The 24,624-nt window shown below is 40.0% G+C and overlaps 3 protein-coding genes across 21 annotated transcripts in view; 1 reads left to right on the top strand and 2 right to left on the bottom strand.

Annotated features, from left to right (window-relative positions):
• The window catches only part of AMBRA1 (autophagy and beclin 1 regulator 1), a 156,158-nt gene extending 155,285 nt beyond the window's left edge, over window positions 1–873 (bottom strand). Inside the window, exon 1 of one of the 5 annotated variants that reach the window (XM_019743637.3) lies at window positions 644–873. The gene's annotated coding sequence lies outside the window, so the exon portion shown is untranslated. The remainder of the gene's footprint in view (window positions 1–643) is intronic. The other 4 variants (XM_074336308.2, XM_074336309.2, XM_019743638.3 and 1 more) reach the window with 4 other exon arrangements.
• HARBI1 (harbinger transposase derived 1) lies at window positions 853–13,984 on the bottom strand. 4 transcript variants are annotated; one of them, XM_019743643.3, is made up of 4 exons: window positions 13,854–13,984; window positions 12,347–13,162; window positions 7,575–7,962; window positions 2,508–2,827 (listed from the first exon to the last, which is right to left on the bottom strand). In XM_019743643.3, the coding sequence occupies exons 2-3, from the start codon at window positions 13,014–13,016 to the stop codon at window positions 7,583–7,585; spliced, it is 1,050 nt and encodes a 349-aa protein (XP_019599202.1). In that variant the 5' UTR covers window positions 13,017–13,162; window positions 13,854–13,984; the 3' UTR covers window positions 2,508–2,827; window positions 7,575–7,582. The 4 variants fall into 4 exon arrangements, with proteins under 4 accessions (XP_074192416.1, XP_019599202.1, XP_019599201.1 ...); XM_074336315.2 differs by lacking the exons at window positions 2,508–2,827; window positions 13,854–13,984 and adding an exon at window positions 853–980 and having other exon boundaries at window positions 12,347–13,156; XM_019743642.3 differs by lacking the exon at window positions 2,508–2,827 and having other exon boundaries at window positions 6,276–7,962.
• Window positions 13,985–14,272: 288 nt separating this feature from the next.
• Window positions 14,273–24,624, top strand: part of ATG13 (autophagy related 13) — a 39,158-nt gene continuing 28,806 nt past the window's right edge. For 2 of the 12 annotated variants that reach the window (XM_019743603.3, XM_019743607.3), the window contains exon 1: window positions 14,292–14,608. The gene's annotated coding sequence lies outside the window, so the exon portion shown is untranslated. Of the gene's footprint in view, window positions 14,609–14,963; window positions 15,080–15,523; window positions 15,645–24,624 lie in introns of all 12 variants that reach the window. The other 10 variants (XM_019743617.3, XM_019743605.3, XM_019743604.3 and 7 more) reach the window with 10 other exon arrangements.

The raw sequence follows: 24,624 nt of genomic DNA on the forward strand, positions 1-24,624 counted from the left end.
TCACAGACAATTAAACGAGAAATCACTATGTGCATAAAGTGACTGGTAAAATGGGGGGGGAGGGGTAGTGAACTCGTAAATGCAAAAAATGACTTAGGGTGCATTTAAAGATCTGTCGGGGATATGGGGAAAGTCACGTCCCAGACTTCAGCCTCAGTTTCCCTACCCAAAAAAGGCAAGACCATGACATTTCGCTCAGAGAAGCCAGAGGGGCTGGTTCCATTAGCCTCCACCTACTCAAGGGTCCCTTCAAAGGCCGATCTCAGAGGGGGTCCTCAGTGCTAGAGTCCTGACAGGGAGCCTTGAGGGAGAGGAGAAAGGCAGGAGGGTCAATGCGCGCCAAGCTCTATCCGTTCCTGGAAAGCGATCTTCCCCCACACAGGGGGTGCCAACACCCGCCTGAGACCCCAAGTCCCCTCCCTACCGCAACACACCGGACAGCCTCAGCACCTCTCCCTCCTTCCGGCTTCTCCCTCAGTTCCCCGCCGCCTCTCCGACCGCGCCCCCGAACGCTGCCGGGTAGCTCCTCCTCTGGCCGCGTCTCCGCAGCCGACCCGCCCGCCCACCCGCCGGCGCCAAGGTCTTCTCAACCCGGCGGCGGAAGGATGCCGGGCCCGGCCTCCCAGGCTCCTCCCGGGCCTACCTGAAAGGCGGGCGGGGGCTCGGCTTGCAGCCCAGCGGGTGGCCTGAACCACAGAGAGGAAGAAGAGCCAGGAAGGAAGCAGGGGTCTGCTCTACAGACCAGCGGGAGAAAGCAGCCCGAGCGCAGGGCCTCGCGGATAAGTCAGCCTTCGACCCGGCGCCGCCGCCGCCGCCGCCGCCGCCGCTGCTGCTCAGGAGACATCAAGCGAGAAGACGGCGCAAGAGATCACCGAATACACGAACGTCCCAGACATCAAAGAAGGAGCGCCCGCGCAATCGTTCAAGGAAGTACAGTCGAACGCCGAAAAACATATCCGCTCCAACTCAAGGTCCGGCTCCTGTCCAAGACATAAACAAACAAACCCAGATCAAAAGCCATGGCGTAAAGAAGCCTGTGTTTCTGCCATTTTCTGTGTCGGTTGCCGGCCAAGTTGTTTGGAGAATTGGAGACTTTCTTGAGAGTGTTGAACAGCAAGTCTTAGCACAGTAACACATGTTGTCTTAACATAGTTCACCGACTACTTTATGGATTCCCAACACTATCCCAATTGAACAAATTTGATTATATATTTGATTATATGTATCACACATAATGAAAAATCTATTAAAGCTCCAATTTAGCTCTTGTAAGCATAGCTAAGAGAAGCTGGGAAAATTCGGGGTCTGACCTAAGGCAGAAAAAAAGTAACATACGTACTGTTTTATTTCTTTCAAAGGCCTAGAACCATAGACACGCTTCTTAAATAATGATCAAAAGTCTCTGGGTTCAGAAACTGACAAAGTGTGTTGACATGTTCATCGTCACAATAGCCTCTTTCTGAGGTCTCTTAGTAGACAAACTGAAATACTCGGCACAAATGTGGGTTAACATGTACATCCTAGGTACAATTCAATAAATCACATAGATCACTACAAATATGGATTACTAAATGTGAGCAATAATACTTTACTCCACCTTCTCTTAAGAAGGGAAGAGGCTTGGAAAGTAAGGGTATAAAAAGCAGACAGTCCCAGCCCTGAAAGAGTGTATAATCTAATCAAAGTGAAAGACCACATCCTTACATTAGCTTTATTTGAAATTTATTGTAATTTTTAGAAATCTCCTCCTTGGGGCGGCTGGTTAATTCAGTTGGTTAGAACGCTGTGCTCTTAACAGCAAGTTTGCCGGTTCGATCACCTCATGGGCCACTGTGAACTGTGCCCTCCATAACTAGATTAAAACAACTACTTGACTTGGAGCTGATGGGTCCAGGAAAAACACACTTAAATAAATAAAAGTTTTTTGGTTTTTTTTTAAATCTCCTTTAAGTCTGTGAAAATATTTAAGGGACAACTCATATATATAACACAGGATGAGACCAGCATCCATAGTATGATGACAAAACACTGGACTTTTGTTGTCTACCACTGTTTTAGGGGACTTTTAAAATGAGTGAACATTGCAGCAACATTTATGAAAGTCTAAAGAAAGAATTTAGTAATCTGCTTCCAAAGAAAAACAAAAGGAAAAAGAAAAAAGAAAAAAGTGAAAAATAATCTGCTTCCAAAGTTTTAATTTGTTCATATTGCCTTGTAATCCTTGGAAATACCCTACACAATTTATTAAAGTTTAATTTCAGCAGAGATACAATAGTGTTATAGTTTTGCATTACATTATTTCCCTATTAAAGCCTTTAATGGTTGTTATTTTTAACAAATGCATAATATTCCATGGAGAGGATATACTGACCATGCTCCCCATTATTGAATGTGTATGTTGTTGGGGGTGGCTGATTAGCTCACTTGGTTAGAGCGTGGTGCTAATAAAACCAAGGTTGCTGGTTCGGTTCCCGCATGGGCCACTGTAAACTGTGCACTCCTCAAAAAAATAAATTAAATTTATTTAAAAAAGAACATGTATGTTGTTTCCAAACATTTCTGCTCTTGGAAAGGGGCAGTTATAACCTTATTATTTATTATTAGGACCTATTGCACATAAAAAGAAGGAAGCAAAGCAGAGGTTTATTTCTCTGTCATATAGAAGAAATCCAGAGATGTACAGCCTAGGGTAAGGTGTTCAGTGTCAGGAACCAGGCTTCTTCTATCATGTTGCTTTGACATCTTCAGTAAGTAGCTTTCATCTCAGGTCCAAGACAGCTGCTCAAGCTCTAGCCATCATGTCAACATTCCAATCTGAAAGAGGAATCTGAAAGAGGAAAGGCATGTCTCCTAGCCATAAGGACACATCTTGAAAATAGCACAGGACATTTCCACTTACATTCAGTCCACTGGCCATAATTTAGTCACACAGCCACACCTAACTGGGAATTAGTCTTCATCCTGGGCAGCCATGTACCCACCAAAAGTCAGAGGCAAATGGATGCTAGGTCATAATTAAATGTCTCTGACACATTGCTGCAGCCAGATGAGATAAACAGACTTTCCCTTGCTGTCATCCCAGGGCTGAGTTTCTACCTCTACAATACGTGCTTTAGAGAAGTTTCCTTCTTGGAGAGTCTTGTGCGACATAAATGTCTAGAACTACAGCCCTCATTCAAACTTGACCCAAATAACGATATTATTTTGAATCCTTGATTTCAGTGAGAAAAGCTAAAGAAACTAATTTTAAAGCTACAAGAAATTTTCAGTTTTTCAAAAGCTGGAGATTTCATTTTGGGAAAAACACCTGAAAGTTATGCAAATATAAATCTTAAATCATCATCTGAAAATGGAGATTTTGGAGAAGCTGAGGCGAGGCTTCTCATTGAACTCATAAAAAAGATGCCTTATCCTGCAGGCAGAGTTGCATCTCTACAGATAAATTTCTCTTTTTTTTTCCCCTTTGTTTTCTTCTTTTTTTTCTTTTTTGGTTTTCTTCACAGATTAATTTTTTTAGAAGGCTATTTCAAGTGTAGCTTTAAGCTTCAATGTGACAGTACACTGCTGTTTGTTTTTGTGGCGTTTATTTTGACAGAGAGTAGAACACAAGATACCAGGTGAAACCCTCAAAATTATGGAATCTCCTCAAACTGGAGGAAGACCTGAAAAGAGGGAACCTGGTGAGCAGAAGAAAAGCTCATCCTAGGATGCACCACTGATGCCTACATATTGGTGTTAAGGCTCAATAATTTACTATGTTGATTGTTGTATTCTCAGAGGATTCTCCTAGGGAACCATCACCTTGAAGACGATATTTTCCCTGAAGTAGGTTGGTTGACCAACTGTCCCAATTTGCTGAGGACATAGGGGTTTACCACAACACAGGAATTTCAGTGCTGAAACTGTGAAAGCTCTGGGAAAACCAGGATAGTTAGTTACTCTAAGAATGGACCCAGCCACTGTAAATCACGTGGAAATAATTTGGAAAGACTAAATCAGGAAAAGAGGATTGGGACATATTGAACTGGGGACATTGCCTGGGATGAAGGGTGAAGGGAGGAGAAAGAAGAGATTGTTCCTTATCTTGGATCTGGGCTCTGAGAAACAAATCAGGCCTGAACTTAGGATGAGATAACTCTAGCAGTACCAGGAGTCCTCTGTAAGGCAGTCCAAGAAGAGGAGTTAGACCTTGAGCAGCCAAAATGAGCCAGTTGTAGGTTTTGCTGTTCCAATTCTATTCTGTTCTTTTGTAGCCTGGCCTCATGGCACTTTGGGCTAATGTACACACTTTGGGCTGGATGGTGAAGTTAGAAGCAGGGTGGTGATGTAGGAGCAACTCAGAGGAGAGATCCCAGGAGGCTCTTCTTTTGGGGGAATTAGTCATATAGGATCCATTTCTAGTGGCGGAATTTATCAAGGTATTGAAATGTATGAATATTTTAAGACTTTACAATGACAAAGAAACCAGCCTTTCCTTAAAGAAAGCTGCATACGTAAGGGGGAGAGAAAGTCTCCACAGACAGAACCCCTAATGTTTTGCTGAACAAACATGAAGATTGCTTTCAAACACTTTTTTTGGGAATTTATGATTTCAAGTTCTACTTCCCTTGCTCGTGTTCAGTAGCCAGAGATCTTATCTCTCCTATTTGATTATCACAAAGGAAGTCTTAGATTGTAGTTATGTTTTTTTAAAAAGCTTGGGAATTGTGCGCACCAGGGAACTGGGGTGTCTCCAGCCTTCAGCTGGTATTTACCTTCCTTCCTGCATGGCCATTCCCACAACCAACAAAGTCTCACTTAATTCTGAGTCCATGATCTCTTATATTCACCATTTCTTAAGATCTAAGTGGGATCTAGAGAACAATATAAAATATAGGCCCTGAAGACATGTGCATGCACCATGGTTAAGACTCCTTGATTTCTTATTTTCTTGTCCTCCTGCTAAATTCCCCTCCATTGACAGGGAAAGCAACTGCTAAGCTCAGTCCTTGAGTTGTTTTCAGTTCACTCTTCCAGGCAAGGATACAATCGCAGTATGTCAATGACCTGTGTAGCCTCCAATTTACCCCTCCCCACCTCTTACACATCTTCACTGTATGAGCCCAATTAAGATCGTGCCTTGTTTTTGTCCCTAAATTAACTTGCTACAGACCTTTATAGTCCAAGGGTCAGGAAAGCAGTTCCCTCTCCGGTCAGTTCATTTTAAACTAAGAATATGTTTATGGTGCCTCTTTTGTATAATTTGGAATTGGTAAACCAGTGATGACCCAATATTTCAGTTTTCCCTTAACATATCCTTGGACTTTCCTGTCTTGAAACATCTGAGGGCAAATCTGGGAAACTCCTATGCTGGCCAGATGGTCATCTATGGGGAGATGAGGCTTACATAAGACAGGCAAAATCCTTGACTCTTGCCCAAAACTGTAGGAATACACAATAAATCCACAGTAAGGGCCGTAAGAGGAGACTTCCCGGGCACTTATAAAAAGCCTCTACGAGCAAACTCGTGGCAATTCGGCAGTACAGACCCTGCCTGATCCCTTCCCCAGATCATTTTGGGCAAAGCGTAACTATGAACTGAAAAAACCCTGGCCTGTAAAAATCCAGGTTGAAAAGAGATTAAAAAAATATATTTGAACAGTTACTCTGTAGAATTATTAGAAAATAAAATGCTCCCAGGGAAAAAGTGCCAGCCACTATTCAGCCAGTTCGGCACTTAGAAATTATCTTTGGTGTGCAAGTAATAGACTTGAAATTGCTTTTGAAATCTCTCCAAGACTGTCCTTTCCACTCAGGCTTCAAAGTCACCATCCAGGAAGTTAAGATGTGAAAACCCCAATTTTTCTTCAATGTAGTTTTTAGGCTAAAATGCCAGACACTTTCCAAGATCACTTGCCATTTACGATACATGGGTGACAGTAACCCCTTCTTCGTGTAATACTCATACCAGAACCAAAACATTATAGGGAGAAATATCCATCTTAGGAAACTTGTAAAGACTGTGAGAGTCAACTCATTGTCTTATGAAGGAGACTAAGCAAGCTTGGGTCACAAGTTAAACTTTACAAAGGACAAAAATATGTGACAGGGCACCTCTATTGCACAATAAATCGCGCTCAAGTTTCCAATCACCTCTTTCTTGTCCACTCCCATCTCAATGACATCATTGTACATATTAAGCTCAACCTCCTGCCAAATGGACCCACTCTTCAGAGTAGGATAATGATGGGAAACAGCATTTGGAGTAGAAATAAACAGCAGATAATAATCCATAATTGTTTTTAATCTTGAGGATGAGTCATCCTCAATTTATTTCCAAATTTCTGTGGCATCAGCTGTTCATTTTTTTACTTTGAACATCACCAGATTCACACTGCCAAAGGCAGGTAGGAAATGGTCCAAGAGGACAACTGAGAGGTATCACATGGTGAGTGGATAAAAAACTGGGAGCAAGACAGACAATTCTCAGGAAAGACTTTTTTTATTGGTGCAAAGGCACCAATATGTGAACCTAATTTACACTTTCATCATCCCAATCAGGGTATTTTTATATCAGTATAATTTTAGAACAAGACATGGTAGGGGATTATTTATTTCCTGGGAAATCCTGTCCATCCCTGTGCACACAAGATATTCAAGTAGGTCTAACTCCAAAATTCATTTCAAATGAAGAAGTGATATTCTTTTTACTTCTCCCATTTAATACTTTCATATGTCTCTTTAGTCCCTAAACTTCCTTCTGTATAAGGAATTTAAAAGCTGAATGGCCAAACATTCTAACATCATGATCATAAGAAATGTGATCTATTTAGATGTGCGCTGTGAAAACCCGGGTAAATCTCCTGTGTCTCTCCATCTATCAGGGTCTTTAGATCTCCTGTAAAGTGTGAGCTTGCCATCTCATCTATATTTGACTTGCCTGCTTTAAGCTGACTGGGTTCCTAAACCCATGTAGCCTCTAACTCGTACTTGGGGTTGGAAATAGGAGATTGGAGTCCAGATGTTTTCCCTAGGAACTTGGTCCAAGTCACAGTCCCATTATTGCAGAGAGACTAAAGATGGAATTTTCAGACTGTCCCCAACATCCTCTTAAAAACACAAAACTGCCAACTCAGATTCGCAGTCATTTACTTACGTCAGAAGACCATTCTCCAACTTTTAAATTTACTTTTTACACTTGCCTCAGGTTATGCCTATATTCAGGACAAATAAATATTGATTTCCCTCAAAACCTCCAGATAATTGAAACAAACAAACAAACAAAACAAAACAAAAAAACACCTGTTCTGGCTAGATGCCATTGTCCCCTTGGCTTTAATTTTGTGGCACAACCATAAATGTCTGCAACCAGTGAGCTTGCAAATGAGTGGTGCTCAACCTGGAATTCACATAGCAGGGAGCTGCTGACTTGGTTTTTGGTTTAGCTAATAAAACTGCACATGAATCAAGGTATTTTAGCATAGCCCCACCCCTTCTAAAACACGCAGAGTAAATGTCAATTTGTGACAAGTGTCCACACACGCACTCATGCTGAATGAGGGAGTGACGAGGGGGAAAGTTTCCCTCCTCCTCACCTTTCGCATCAGCTAAAATGAGTGAGCATTAGCTCCTGACGGATACGGTCGGCCTCTAGGTCCAGGGACTCCATTTGCTCAAACTCTTCTTCAGGGGGCTGTTCCAAGGGTCCTGTCAGCGGAGACGACCAAACATCCATCCCATGCTCCAGCGAGATGTTGTGGAGCACACAGCAAGCCAAGACGATGTGGCTCGACTTCTCTGGAGAGTACTGCAGCGCCCCCTTGGACCCATCCAGGCAGCGGAATCGGGAGCAGAGGGTCCGGAACGTCTTCTCAATCACACTGTGAGTTGCAGCATGGGCCATATTATAGCGATATTCGGCTGGAGTTTCAGGAATGTGAAGGGGGGTCATGAGCCAGGTTCGGAGAAAGAAGGAACTATCACCTGTGGGGAAGGCCCAAAGAAATCATAAGTGATTATAACTAGAATACAAACAAAAAAGGAAAAGCCAAGAACATGTACAGGGAATGGACAAGAAAATGCAACAGCCTCTGCAGCAAAGCACACCAGAAACAGCAAGAGGGAAATGCTGTGGTAAAGAGAAACCATACCAGAGTCACGAGCAGGTAGACATGAATCTTGGCTGGAAATTATCCTTGGTTAAAACCAACAGAGAAAAAGGCTGACAGCTAAAGAAAGTCAAGTCAGAAAGAATGTAGGAAAGAGGTGGAGGACTGGGGGAAATAAAATTCTGGATTTTCTGAATTCAGAGATTTTTTTTCTTTAACAAAAGGTTAGTAAAAACTGTCACATAGCAAGCCAATCTTCAACATTTCTAAAGAGCGAAAGTGCAAGAGAGAAAAAGAGAATTCTGCCATGAGATCTCAAAACACTTGTGAAGAAAATTTCTAACTTTACCATTAAAATGTCAGTCTGAGAGTACTACCTAGGGATTCCAGAGTATTTCACACTCTGAAATAGTAATTTCAGTGTTAAGAAGAATAAGATACAAGTGCCAGTATCTGCGGTACAGATCAGAACTCAGGTGTTCTGCTTTCCTCGAAACTACATGCACTAGAACAATTATCTTTGTAACCAAGGAACTGGTAGAATTTCACCTTAACAAGGAGAGCATACATATAATGATGCAAATAGTTAATAGCGATACGAAAATAAAATCAGAAGTCAATTAAAATAATACACATGCAGCATTTCCCTTAGATGACTTCCTTATCAAATGATCCTGGGACATGCTAAACAACAACAACAACAAAAAGAAAACAAACAAACTGGGGTGCAATGTCCTAACACAACAGTACAATGTTTCTGTAATGTTTAATTGTCCTGACTCACTACATCTGGCAGATGAAATGAATCACAATCTCTTAGAAATCTGAGACAAGCAGGCCCTAGGAGTGCCAACTTGCATAATTGCTGTGTTCCTGACCCGCCATCCATTTCGGTAAATAGTTGTGGACTGTTCCGAGTGCTAGGCTCTGTTCCAACACATACAGTACTCCTTTCTTTCAGGAGCTTACATTGCTGAGAACTGGATTACCTTTATTTTTTAAAAAATGTTTTTTAATTAAATTTTGTTTTCATTGAGAGATAACTGACATACAACATTGTCTTAGTTTTAGCTGTACTGGATCAACTAAATATCTAAGAAGTCTCACACGATTTTCAAATTTTAATTTGGCTGACGTTTTTCTTATCTGTCCTAAGTACAACCTATATTTTACTTGAACTCACCCCTACTAAATACTGAATCTAAGAAACTGATGTTGTAAATAATAATGAAAATAATAATATCTATGACTCATTGAATACCTATCAGGTACCAGGGCAATTTAAAAATATTATCTCTTATTATCCAATCCCAACTCTGCCAGGTTAGATATTATTGAACTCATTTTACAAATGAGAAGATCAAAATAGTCAGCTGTCCTTTGATACGTCAAGCAAAGGAAGGGGAAGAAGCCAGTCACTAATGCTAATGTCAGACTCAGAGGCACTAAAACAATAGTATAATGCTGCAAAAGAGAATCAGATAAACATTTAAGATGAATGCCAAAGTACAGAGATGCTAAATGATATTTGTTAAACGCTTCTGTAAGAAACAGCATGGGACTTAAACGGGGAGACATACAGGACAAACTAGTTCATGTAGACCTTTTATAAAATGCTCTATGGTCATCCACTCATTATAATCCAAACACCAATGGAAGGCAGACACTCAGGACGGGATTAGGATCAGAAGTGCTAAACAGATGACAATGGTTACAAGCTCAGTCATCCACAAGACTTTCTGGCAGATTTTACCAAAGCTGCTTAACAAGGATGAGGCCAAGAGCTGAAGAAATAAGAACTCAGGCTGAACTGTTCGCAGGAACAGGCACATTTAGAGAAGGGCAATTAGGTAATGCACTCTGAAGGGACAGCTGAGAATGAGGACGTGAAGGGATGACCCCCACGGTGAAGTAGGCTAAAAACAAACAAACAAACAAACAATCAAACAGCTAATCCTAGATTTGGTAAATCTAGAACTATTTATTCCACAAATCTGACATGTTAAGATACAATCAGCTATCTTAGCTCTTTTTTAACATCTTGTCTTTCCTCATAATTCTGCCAATTTCCCCTACATTACCCTGTGTCCACACATCCTCTAGACACCAGTGTTTCCCAAATTCATCTATTTGTACACATCATTAAAAATGGACATCTAGATTCTTTCCTTGAAGATTCTCATTCCCAAAGTTTGAAGTGGGGCTCAGTGATATACATTTTTAATAAATTCCCCAGATGACTCTTTTGATCTGGAAAATGTGCGAAGCACTATACTAGTTCAGGGTTCTTCAAACTAGTTTTCCTGTTAGAGCTCATGGAGGCTTTCCCCCAGGTATATGCTAGAATTGATAGTACCAAGGGAATCAGTTTCCACATGGCTCTACTTTCCCCATCCTCAGTGCCTAGCATGTAGCCTGGTACCAAAACTGGCCTTCAGAAACATTTGTTAAATATTGCAATATACATCTCTTCCACTCTTCCTAAAAAAAAGGAATCCAGAAAAGTATACAAAAATGTGTCAGTTTTTACTTATCTTCAACTGTCCTGTAAACAACTCAAAAATTTACGTTAAAGCCATAATTCCAATTGAATCTGGGGTCCCAAGGTGTGAAGGGAAAGAAAATCAGTAATTCCTACATGGCCTTGAAGTCCTTAAAAAAAGGAATATTTACCAAATAGAGTAACTCCTCACATGATCTAGTTTTAAAACTTAAACACAGCGACTTAATATTCTGTACCTTAATTTCATCATCTGTAAAATGGTTAATATTGGTATGTAACTCCTTAAGAGTTTTTATAAGGATCAAGGCGATAATCCAATGCAAAGTGCTTACAACATTGCCTGACAAATTCTAAATGCTCAGTAAATTTTAGCTGGCTTTATAGTTAGGGTACGAAAGTGACTTCATAAAAAATGAGCTTGGAACCCACATCTATTGGAACCCACAAGTACTCCCACAGCTGTGGAAGAAGTAGCTAAATGAGACACTAGCAAAACAGACTTTCCTTCACTTCTTGGTGTGAGTAATATGAAATTTGAAAGTTCAAAGGAAGCACAAGGTGGGATTAAGATAAAGGTCCAGTAGAGTAAAAAGAAGGTGGTACACTGCCAACAGTATGCAGAAGCATCAACTCAAGAAAATCACTACGTTCCACAATGTTACACATGGCACCCTGGCAGCTCTAAACCAATCATTGGGAGAGTCATCTCTTCCCACTTGGAACAGGGGAGGTTTCACTTTTATGAATCAGTAAACACATGAAAGAGAAACAAAGCACATTAAAGAGACATAATTCCCGAGTGTCTATTACACGTTAAACACTGTGCTATGAACACTACAGTGCAGATATGATTAGTGGTTTTCAGAGAGGTCTTCCAATCCTTAATGTATGTTTTCATCTCTAACATGAGCCGTATATAAGATAACCCTTCTCTCGTTGCTCATAGGAGTAGCACTTTAAAACAAACAAGCAGGGAAACAAACAAACTAAACTGCCAGGCTCAAGAATTTTATCACTGTTAACTAACTGAATCCCTCAGCTGTAGGGTCACCTCAGTTTGCACTGCTCAATATTGAATGGGTTCTTGTCCTACTCATAGGGGTATCACTACACCAGGCTTTCCAATGGCACTTGGGCAGATCTGTGGAGTTCCTACAACAACTGTGTAAGTACACTGTCTACTATCATTTTCATATGGATATAGTGACAATCACCAATGGCAAAAATATCTTATATTTGTACAATACTTTATAATGAACTTTCATATATATTACTTATTCCTAACAATAGGTATTATTTTCACCATTTTACAGATGATAAAAATTAAGGCTTAATTGTATGGATGTACTATATTTAACCAGATCTGCACTGATAAGTAGATAAGTAGTTGGGCTGTATTTAAAGGGAATGTGTCTGCAGGTTTCTTCTTGTTGTTTGCAACTACAAAGCACTGCTGCCGTGCAAATTCTTGTATGTAATTTTTATACCCACAATGTTCATATTTATGAACATGTACTTCCAAGATAAACTCTTACAAGTGGAAGATCTGGGTCAAACAAGAAGCTTTTAAATTTTAATACATATCTTTTAAATGCTGATTTTAAAGAAAGTAAGGCTCAGAGACTTTTCACCTGAGGTATCATTAAAAATAAGGACAGGACTGAGACTCAAGTCTATGGACTCCCATATTGCATTCTACTCTGCTACGTAATTTTTCTATGGCTATCAAAGGAAGCATTTCCACCTGCAAACTTACCAAGCAGCCAGCTATCTTTGTGCATTCCGGCTTCAAAATGACGACTAAGAGAAGACTGCTGCAGCACAGCGTAGTCCTGTAGACTGCCTGGCCAGTTGGTCTCCACGGTCATTAGTGCCCCTCTGATGTCACACACCATCAGGCAGTTCAAAGAATGCAGACCTTTGCGGTTCACGTAGGAGAGGTCTTCAGCATTCGGTGCCTTGATTGCCACGTGGATACAGTCAACCACCCCTAGTACCCCTGGCATCCCTGCCAATCCATAGAATTCGTCCTTCAGAGCCTGCATGGAGACATCATCGGCTGGAAAGTGAATGAACTGTGAGGCCCTTTCCACAAGAGCTTCAGTGACATTGGCAACACATCGACTCATAGATGCCTGACTGATTCCGATTGCATCTCCCATCCGAGTCTGGAAGGAACCTGAGGTATAGAAACCCAGTGCTGCAAGGATCTGTGTCTCTGGGCTAATAGCCCTGGATCTCTGAGTAGGTCTAGAAAGACTTGCCCCCAAGAGCTCCACCAAATAATAAATGAATTGTCGAGGAAAACCATACATGGACATCAAGTAGTCATCAGTCACGTCATCCAGCTTAAAACGGTCCAATGTCCGGTGACCTCGGCCGTATAGCAAGAGGTCACAGTCAAGCACTGTTATTGGTATAGCCATGGTACATGTAAATGTTCTCTCCTTCCCTCTGCTATTTTCCTGAACTCTTTCCAGTGAAGATGTTGGTGCAAGAAGGTATTTAAAGAAGTGTCAGAATTCAACAGTTAACCATCAGTTACATGGCTCTGGCATTTATAATCTTCTTTCTGTAAAGGTTAAAAGAAAAAAACAGAAAAAAACACACACACATTAGAAACATACCAAAGACTTTAAAGTGATTCAAAGGCTACAATCGCTCATTTTCTCGATTTTCCATTTTGTTCAAGCAAAAGGTGCTATACCTGTAATTCTGGGTTTTTCTACACTAACGCATGGCTGCACAAGTCTTGTTTGGGTTTCAAGAATAGCTCACTTAACGCATGGCATTTGAATTGGGAAGAGCAAAAGATTAATGGAGATGACGGCATAATTATTCACAAGGTAAAAGGTCTGCTCCTAACTATAAAGGCCACGAAGCAGCTGACATAAGTGGTAAACTACCCAGGGATTAGTCACGGAGGGTTTCATTACCCAACGCTCGCTAGTTCCACCTAAGTACTGGACGGACAGTGGGGGGGCTTAAACCAGTCTAACAAGGGAGGAGGGGCAAAAAAAACGGCCCAAGACCCAGCCTGATGGATGCAGATTGTGTGCTCTAACAATCCTGAGTGAGGCTGAGGGCTAGGAAGTAGGGAACACCAGACAGGTTGGAAGGAAGGCACGAAAGAAGAAGCAGGGAGAGCTAGGGTTGGGAGGTGACTCCACCGCTTTTAACAAGCGCCTTATATACGGAGTACGAAATATTCCAAAAATCTGATTGCACGGGCCACTCAAAGTCATGTAAGGCCAGTCACCCACCTCTCGGCGCCTGCCAGGTGACCAAACGCACTCCCCACCCACCCAGCGGGGTCTGGCCCTCCTCCGGAACCAGGAGTCGCACACAAACCGCCACGGCGCTCAGCATAGGCGCCGCCCCCTCCGCGTCAGCGTCCGCCCCACGCCGCGTCCTCACTGCCGCTGCCGCAGCGACCTGCGGTTCGCCGGTGCACATTCCACACGCAGCCCAAACGCTCTCGCTGTTTCAAAGACCCCCCCCTCTTGACTCCTTTCTCTTTTTAAGACACTTTAAACAATTGGTCAGAAAGACTTACATAGAAAGGCGATCAACTTCTGTGGGAATCTCGAAGACGAAAGAGAGTAAATAGGACGTTCATGTGCAGCGAAAGTGCGGTTGAGGTTACACAGCTGTATTTCCCCCGTAGCCCTCTTCTTCCCCCGCCTACACCGAAGCGGATGAAAACAAACACTAACGATGGCGGCGCCGGGAAGCGACCGGCTGCTGGGGTTAAGGCAGGAGTGATCGCTTGAGCTGCGAAGAGACCCTTGAAGAGCTCCGATCGACGGAGTGCGACAACTCGCTCAGTCCTGAGAGCGAGACACCCAGGGCCTGCGAGCCACGAGCCTTCTGTCGCGTGAGGTATCTGCCTGCGACCCGTGCTGTCACTGCAGCTCCGGAGCGCGGAACCCTCAGCCAGGAGGCGCAGCCGGCCGGCCCGAGGCCCCGGCCTTCGTAATGAGAGCCCCGAACCACTCTCTGTGTCGCAGCTTCGCAGGTACTAACTTTAGAGGGAATACCCCCACATCTCTCGTCGCCCCCGGGTGGGAGGCTATGGATCTGCGGCCTGTCGGGTCCCTCTTTTGGGAAGCTGAAGCCGACTAGCCGCAGTTCAGCCCCATGAGCTTTGGGAAGTCGGGTTGGTGTAGGCCCCTTTGGCCCTTAATTGTTCCCAGTCTTTACAGAGATCCCCAGAGCTTTCGTCTTTACTTTCTCAGTTCTTGGGTTAAGTCCTAAAGCTTTTTGGAGATAATCTGTAGGTCCATGACTCTGGGGTTGGGTACAAGCGTGAGTGAGGTAGGTTTTCATTCAATCAAGATCTGTTGAGTGCCACATATGTACTCCGCGTGTAGGTGAGGGTGACTGTTGACTAGTGAAAAAAGTGACCCAAGGTTCACGGCTATCTTCTTACTGGCAGTGGAACGACTCGTGGAAACCTGCGATCCATTCTCATTAAATAAATCTCTGGGTAAGTGGCTAAGCACCTTCTTGGGTTCATCATTAACTCATGTCAGTTTTCACTTTCCCAGTCAATTAGTTCCCAGTTTGCCGGGTCAATTCAGCTTAGCATCTCACTTTCACTTTCAGTGTTTCTTCCCCTTCTGGCCATCCCACCATCAGAGAGAGAGAGAGAGAGAGAGAGAGAGATTATAAATGAATGAATATGAAAGGAATAAAGTACCTATTTTCTCATTATGCTTAGTTTCAAACTCATCTCCTAAGGTGGTAGAATTTATTGAACACATTCAATGGAAGATGTGCAATCATAAAAAAACAACAGAATGTCCCTTTACACTAAATTAAATTAAAGGGTTTTTTGTGTGTTGTTTTGTGAGTGTGCTTTTCGTGTGTAGATAATGTGGCTCTAACTAAATTACACATTTTTTTGTTTTGTTTCAACTCCATTTTTCAGCTGAGCAGAAGTCATAAATGCTTGTGGAATGGAATCCTGAGTTAACAATATTTTTAATACACAGTGGATGATGAATAAGTGCTGAAGCAAGCGTTACATATACTGATCTGCAAAATAAGAGGCATGTAGTTAATTCATGTGCTATTTTCAAATTGTACCCCTTTGGGTATAAAATTAAGAAGGCTATAGCAACTTGAGATTTACATTTCATAAAAATTGCAAGCCACTGGGTTTTCCATTACTGTACTTAACACTTCTTATTGTATACTGTATTTTTTCCTCAAGAGTGGTTATTAAAATTGAAGCAAAAACTGTAGATCTTCAGCTACTAAACACTCCAAATTATGTCATTTTATTTAAAAGCTAAATCAGCGGGACACAGTGGAGTCCTACCATATACGCATACTGGAATTGTACTGTATGGAAGGGGGAGCAATAAATCTTGTTTTCCATTGTCTTTCCTGCCCCCATCCACCTAACTGTATTCGCTTATGACCTCCAAGACTCAGAGCAGGGTGTCCATAGAATAAATGCAAAAATAGCCCAAGACATTTAACTTTCGAACTTCCAAAGAGCCACATCCCTACTATGTGACTGATTTTTCAAGGTTAATTTTGACTAGTCAGAAAATGCTCCCATTGTAGAATTTATTGCACCCACTCAATAAGGTGCATTTTCAATACTCTGCAATTATATTTTGCTCAAGTGGGAGTAGAAGGTATTTATTTCGGAATCTTTATCTGGAGAGAAGTTATTTAATCTTAGTAATGCCTGGAAATCCCTCAAACTTCATTTTAAAATATTTCTTTCCTTTTAAAATACTTTTTACTTCATTATAGAGGAGATGGATAATTATATGCATAACACTGGGCTGGCTAGATTCAGAGATGAAGAGTATAATTTAAAAATTTCTCACTGTTATGATTCTATTATTCAACTTAAGTTTTTTGGTGTGTTTTTTTTTGAATGGAAGAAAAGTATAGAGACTCACTGATGAAGAAATGCAGGCTGTTCAGCTAATATTTGAGCTACCATATTGCTTAAGACTTTTTGACTCGTACTTTGACTTGAGAGTCTTAAAGTATATACACTTGACTAAAAGTTTATTCTTGAACAAAGCTTACCTAAACTTTAGGTGTGGATGGTTTGGAAGTAATTTCCAACTTGAGGTGTTGAGCTGAGTAAGATGAATTTCCATAAGGCATCATTTTTTCCTGCATATTTAATAGAAGAAAGGGTGCATGGGGTTGCTGGTCCTTGCTTCCTCTGTCAATTGTGGAGACCAGTAAAAACTGTAAGTAGTCCCTGATAGGGTAAAGGCAGTGTAGCCAGGAATAATGCAAAGGAGGTTATCTCATCCTTGTTGCCGAGGGGGAAATGAAGAAATTTTTCTTAAGGTTGGGTTTTAAATCTTAAAAGGATTTTAAATCTTTAAAGGGATATAAAATTAGTTTTAAATCTTTAAAAGAATTTTAAATCCTTAAAGGGATTTAAGATTAAATTTAATTAGTTGTTTTTAAGTGTAGAGTAAATGTGGGCTAGTTCATTAGTGAAATCCTCTAAATGCCAGTGTAGGTGGCACAGGAAATTTGTCTGCCCTTGTTGGGGCCCCCATCTGCCCTTGGTTACAAGAAAAAGGATAAGATTGTGAACCACCACTACTTAGAAAAGCAGCTCAATTAACATACACAGTAGACTGTCATCAATCATATTTTCACAGTAAAAGTAAAGGTAAATAAACTATTTATAGAAGTGATAACTTCGTATTATTGTTATTTTGGAAAATGCTACTTTCACTTTTGACTTGATTCATAGAAATGTGAAAGAAATACAGAGTCAAAATCATTTTATATTCTTTTCAGTTTTAAGGTTCCTTCCCGTTCCACAATTCTTTCTGTATTGCCCACAGCTATTAGGTTATTAGGAGAGAGATTATGTTAAGCAATATTTGTTGAGATTTAGATGTCCTCTTTTAAAAATAAGCTTAAGGGTGTTTTTGCCCCTTAATCTATTTCTGTTGGAATTTTCAAGAAACTAGATATTGACCTTATTCTTTGGACTGGTTTTTAAATTGTTCCTAGTTAATTAAACATGGCTTTTATCTTAATTCCCACCTCCCATTTTCTTTGGTTTATTTTTATTTTACTTTCTGGTTTCTTAAACTGAATACTTTTTTAAGTCCTTTTTAATTACAAAGACATTTAAGGATATAAATTTTCCTCTGAATTCTCCTTTTGCTGTATCGTATTTGTTTTGTTGTCAAATAGTCTGCATTTTGTTAAGTTCTAGATAATTTGTAACTTTGGTTTTTATTTCAGTGTTTGTAATAAAATCTTAATGTGTATGCGGTTAACTTTCATTGTATATTTCTAATGTATTGGATTATGGGCAATAACATCTTAGAAACATTTTTTTTTATGGTCAAGAGCATGATCAATCTATAGGGTCCCTTGAACCTGAAAGAAGAATGTGAAAGGTAGAGTTGTATAACTAAGAGCTTTATTGAGCATCTCATATGTGGCAAGTACTCTTTACAGAAACCATCGCATTTACTCCTCACCACAATCCTATGAAGTAGGTATCATTATTTATCAGCATTTTACAAAAAAGGAATGTGAGCTACAGAAAGACCGACTGACTTGCCCTATGCCACTACATGTGTATTAGACTGGTTTTATTATTCAGAGCCTCTATATTTTTGTATATATCTACTTGAGTTCTCAAATAGGTCAAATAGGTACGTTGAATCTTCAGGTATTGTTTTGGTTTTATCAAGCTTTCCTAGTATCTCTAGGAATTTTTGCTTCATGTATTTTATTGCTATATTGCTTATACATAAAGGTTTATGGCCATTATATTTTCAGAGATTATCATTTCTCAGTATCCCTTTTAATCTAATTTCATCTAATTTCATCACTTTTGGCCTGGAATTATAAATATTGCCACTTCTGCTTTCTTTTGTCTTCCTCTTTTTTTAAAACTGAGTATATCTGCTTATTTCTTTATTTTCAAAACTTTGTAACTCTTTTAGGTAGGAAGGTGATTTCAATTGTTTAAACTTTTCTATTTTGTTTCTCGTTTGTCTACAAAGAACTTGCTAAATGGAAAAAAAAGTATATTTATAATTTAATAATAAGTCTGATGCCTGAAAGTGGGGAAATTACTGTTTTATTCTGTTTGCACTTGAACTTCTACTTAACTATTTTTTCTTGTTAACTGTTCCTAATTTATCATATTGAACTTTTTAAACCTGAACCCAAGACATTAAAAAACTCTATGTTAAAAATTGGAAAACATAGAAATTATTTTTGCCGCAGTTGATGTTAACTTCCCAGTTTTAAGGGCTGGAGATATTATCTAGAACCATTTTTGTATAATCTCTTGCCAATTATTCAGTTGTTTCTTTGAAATTATTTGCCCTTTCCTTCATTTTTTTGACAATGCCACCTTAATCCATTGTGTAAATAATCCCACATTAATTCAGTAATGGTGGGATTACTGAAATAGCTTCCAAACTAGTCTCTCTGCTTCTAGTCCCTTTACTTCATCTCCCCCTCTCTATATTCAAATTGGCGTCCCTAAATCTTCACCTACAGGAGAATCTACATTGACTCCCTACTAATCTAATAGAGTCTCTTTCATTCACTTTCATGACTCCCGAAGTAATCTGGCCAGACCATACTTATCCACTTTATTTATCTATGTTTACCTCTTTGGGTCATTTGGATTTATCTCTGTGAATGGCTAGTTTATTTTGCTATGTGCCAGATATTGTATATAAAAAAGTGTAGAGATAATTTGCGGGCTAGGATATTATTTTCTTTCGGGATGAAATCATGTATGTTGCTGGCAGAGGCTAAAGGCAGACTTTATCCCACATTATTGAAGCTGAGAGATGTTTTTAAACTTTCATAATAAAAATTTTTTTAAAGTTAGATTAAAGTCATACAGATTACAACTACATTTAATTGTTTTCTGAGACAGAAAAAAATCCACTGTTTTTATAAATTAAAAAATAGCATATTTATTTGTGTTGTATATTATGTATTAAAAGGGAAAGGAAGAGCAGAGCGGGACTGTGAAAACAAAGAAATACTTAGAGAAAAAGGAAAAGAAGACCCATGTGTAATAGTTGTACTCTCTCTTTTATGTATTTAACGAGTTCACAAGCATCTTTCTTCTTAGCTTGCCCACTCTTGTATCTCAGATGTGTAGTCTATTGTCTTGTTCTTTTGAGTTCTTGGTGTTTTATTTCCATGTACAGTCTGTAAAAAAATTTTTTAAACTTTTATTTATTTTGAGACGCTTTTTCCAGGACCCATCATCTCCAAGTCAAGTAATTGTTTCAATCTAGTTGTGGAGGGCGCAGCTCACAGAGGCCCATGTGGGGATCGAACCGGCAACCTTGTTAAGAGCACTGCTCTCTAACGGACAGCTAACCGGCCACCCCCAGTCTGTAAATTTTTAAATTATGAATTCATCTAACTAAAAGTTAGGAGGAAGTGTTGACCGTGGCCAGGAAGCATGCTCTTGATGCAAGACTGTGAAATCTCCCCAGGCTCTTTCAGGCATGCTTCTGCCTGTTTCTAGGGGTTTCAGTGGTTTTGGACCACGTTTTAAGTTAATTTCTTGTCTTTTGGTTTCTTTACCATGCATGTAGGTAGTGTACTTTTGCATCTTATATCTCTGTACTTTACTGACTTACACTTTTTAAGTTTTGAGAATGATTTGCCTATCTCCAAACTTTGTCATGATGGATGGCAAATCTCTTTATTGATTCTGTAGGAGTCTTCTGGCTTCTGTGATCAAGGAGCACTTGGCTCTGGGGTTTTATGCAGGGACTGGGTTTCTACCTACCCGTAAGATTAAGGTCGTGCCCCCCACCCCCACACTTATTCTCGTGTTCTTTAGAAGGACCTGACCTTGCTCTCCATAGGCCTCAGCTGCCTGGCATCACATTTCTCATGTCTGTGGCTTTCACTTACCTTTTTTTCTGGAACCTGGGATTTCTCAATATTTCTGTTTCAGCTGTGTATCAAAACCTTTATATTGTCATATTTTATCTGCATTTTTATGTACTTGTAGGTGGGAGGGATGACAATATCCGTTCAGTCTACCTTCTTTTTTTTTTTTTTTAATTGGGGAAGGGGAATAGGACTTTATTGGAGAACAGTGTGTACTTCCAGGACTTTTTTCCAAGTCAAGTTGTTGTCCTTTCAATATTAGTTGTGGAGGGTGCCGTTCAGCTTCAAGTTGTCCTTTCAGTCTCAGTTGTGGAGGGTGCAGCTCAGCTCCAGGTCCAGTTGCCATTGCTAATTGCAGGGGGCACAGCCCACCATCCCTTGCAGGAGTCGAACCAGCAACCTTGCGGTTGAGAGCCCACTGGCCCATGTGGGAATCGAACCGGCAGCCTTCAGAGTTAGGAGCATGGAGCTCTAACCGCCTGAGCCACCGGGCTGGCCCCATCAGTCCACCTTCTTGTTGGGTGTTCCCCTTATGTTTATCATGGCACAGTGTGTTGAACTCTTTGCCTATTTACTCTAAGGCAAGGATATCCTGCGATGGGATCTTGGAAGTATGGCCAGAGCAGTCATTCAGATATTGGAAAAATTGTATTTGAAATAGGTCCACCAGGAGACCTAATTTGGAAAACTTGTATGCTGGGTGAAAATTAGTTAAGTTCTCCACCCTTATTTATTTATCTTTACCCATTCATTTGATGAGAATGGAGTTTGTTAATTAAAAACAATTTTTAAAAAAATGTCAGATCTGCACAAAAATTGTAAGACTATTCCAGTGAACTCTCACGTATTCTTCACCTAGATTCATGCATTATTCACTGTTTGCCACATTGCTCTACTTTTCTCTATGTATCATATACTGTATAATATAAGATCTAGAATATAGATCTTACTTTTTTCCTTTTTCTTTTTTTGCTGGACTGATGAAAAGTTACTTGTATCTTTTAAGAACAGAGCATGGGCCAAGTGTAATTGTATCGAATTCAAGCACTTTAACACTGATGTAATATAGTTATCTAGTATCATATGTAGTCAGTATTCAAATGTTGCCGGTTGTTTCAATACTATCTTTTATAGCAACATTTGTTTAAAGTCAGAATCAAACATTGCATTTAGTTGTCATACTTCTTTAATCGCCTTTATTTTAAAACAGTTCTTCAACCTTTGTTTTTCTTTCTTAAGATTGACATTTTTGAAGAGTACAAGTTCATTAGTTTGTAAAATGTCTTTAAATTTAAGCTCATCCAATTGCTTCTTCATGGTTAGATTCAGATTATACAAGTTTAGCAGGAATGCTACATAAGTGATATATCTTCGCACTACATCGTATCAAGAGGGGTATATCATTTTTTCTCTCGTTGGTATATTTCTTTAGTTACTTTGCTAAGATTGTGTCTACCAGACTTCCCTTTGTAATTAATAAGTAATCTGTGGGAAGATTGTGTAAATACCTTATTTGCCAACAAACTTTCACCCAGTGGTTTTATCATAGTTCTGTTATTATACATGTACTAATTTGCAACCTACTGTAAAGAAGTATTTAACCTTCTCCCCGATTTATAGTACAGCTGTCTTTGAAACCAGTGTTGGGGGAAATGTGAAAATCTTTGCTGTAGAAAAAAATGTCTATGGTGAGAAAAGATTGTCTCTGCTCTTCCACTGTTAGCTGGAGAAGCAAATGTAAAATTGTGAGTTTTAATTTCAGTGCTCCTCAGACTTACATATTCTTGCATGATAAACATGCATTTAAAAGCACTTTATTGGTACAAAGTGTTATTTAAATGCTTACCGATCTTGAAAATAATGTTTGTGTTGAGCATTTGTCAGCAAGCTTGTTTTTTAAATTGCAGACAAAATATCCTATTATCTTTGTAATAGTTTTGAGGTTATATGTTGTAGTTTGTGTGAATAGAAACAGGCATTATATATAAATATGAAAACAATATTGTTAATATGCCAGGAGCTGTTACTCAAAACAAATGAATTTGGTTAATAATATTCATCCTGAAAATAAATCAAGGAAATGTTATCTCTTCAGTATTAAATTAGTTCCATATATAAATTTGCTTTTTTAAAAAATGAAGTTTATCAAAAGAATTAAAAGACAAGCCACAGACTGAGAAAAAATATTTGCAAAAGACACATCTGATAAAAGACCATTATCCTCATAGATAGAGACAACAGAATGGTGATTACCAGAGGGGAAGGGGCCTTGGGGGAGGGTGAAGAGGGTAAAGGGCGTCAAATATATGGTGATGGGAAAAGACTAGACTTTGGGTGGTGAGCACACAGTATACAGATGTTGTATTATATAGTTCTACCTCAGAAATATATATAATGTTATTAACCAGTGTCACCCCAGTATATTTAATTAAAAAAATTGAAATAAAGACTTGTATCTAAAACAAAGAGCTGTTAAAACACAATAGTACAACAAACAACCCCATTAAAAAATGGGCCAAAGACCTTAACAGGTACCTCATTGAAGCTCTATGAGTGGGAAAGAAGCATATGAGAAGATACTTATCATCATGTGTCATTAGTGAAATACAAATTAAAATAGCAACAAGATACTACTGCACACCTATCAGAGTGGCCAAAATCCAAACCCTTGACCATCAAATGCGGTGGAGGGTGTGGAGCAACAGGGACTCTTGCTCAGTGCTCGGGGGGTGGCAAATGTACAGCCACTTGAGGAGACAGTTGGAAGGTTTCTGACAAAACTAAACATACTCTTCCCATGTGGTCCAGCAATGGCTCTCCTTGGTATTTACCCAAAGGAGTGGAAAACTTGCCCCAGCATGAGATCTGAGGCTCCTCTGGAGAAATTCAGTGTCCTCGGAAAAACCTCTGTATCCTGACACTTGAAGTTTTTTTTCAATTGAAGGGGGTTGGGGGCAGCTTGTTCCTGATGACCCTCTGTGAGCGCCACCCATTTACCAGCCTCACTCAAAATGCCCTGAGTTTCTTTTTGGTTCCTCATGCTCAAGTGTGAATGAGATCACCAAGAACCACCAGTCACTTGACGAACACCTCTAACGTGGCTGCCAGTGTTTTTCAAGCTCAATGAAGCAGGGGGCTCCAGAGGTGGGAGTGGGAATGTCTCATACAGACTTTGATAACTGCAGTCCAGTAAGTTTTTGATTCAATGTTTCCGAACAGTTAATGCATGTCCAGTCTTCTAAACTTAGGGAGGAAGGGCAGTGCTGGCCTGAGTGGGTTCTGGAAGGGGGTGTGGGGCCCGGAGTGAGGTCTGTTTCTTCTGTGGGCTTTCAGATCACCCTCCTGTCCAGCCCTATCTGCCACCTCATTTGAGATATTTGGTACCTGTAATTCCTTAGCCTTTCTTGGGCTCTGTGCTTCAGAGGAACTTGCTTCGTTTAGCGTTTCCCCCTCTGGTGGCTTGGATATCAGTGCTGCTCTGCTCAGTTAGCTATTTCTTCTGCTTTCCATCTTCCAGAACTTTGATGTTACTCTCTCCATGCCCATTTCCTGTCTGTGTTTGTATGCTTTTTAAGCACCCCTTCTCTTGTCATTTCAGTGTTATAGGCACGAGCAGAAGTGAAAATGCTTAGCCAGTCTGTTCACTTTCCCCCCAATATTTTATTGACATCTTTCATTTGGTTATTTCCTCTTCTGGGTTTCTTTATAGCTTTTGTATTTCTGTTCTTTTGATTGGGGATTGGGAAGTTGAGATAAATGTTTTTTATCTGCCTGTGTAAGTAGAACTCATGTTTTTCTCATTTGAACTTAGCATTTCAATGTGAAAGTAAGTAAAAGATTTAGAGAACTTGCCTATCTAGTATCCAATTAACCTTAGCTAATTATATTACTTGCACTTGAGCAGTGTTGTAGACTCTTCTGTCTAGTATTTGGATATTGGTGATTATCTACAGCCATTACATGGCAATGGGAGAATTCGTTTAATGTTATCTTGTTGTTGTTGTGTTAAAATACAAATAACAAAGTTTACCACCTTAACCATTTTTAGTGTGCAGTTCAGTGGTATTACATACATTCACATTGCTGTGCAGCCGTCACCACCATGCATCCCCATAGCTCTTTTCATCTTGTATAACT

This window comes from Rhinolophus sinicus, chromosome 14, assembly GCF_057876585.1.
Source record: "Rhinolophus sinicus isolate RSI-liver-muscle chromosome 14, RSI-T2T, whole genome shotgun sequence".
NCBI classification, from domain to species: domain Eukaryota; kingdom Metazoa; phylum Chordata; class Mammalia; order Chiroptera; family Rhinolophidae; genus Rhinolophus; species Rhinolophus sinicus.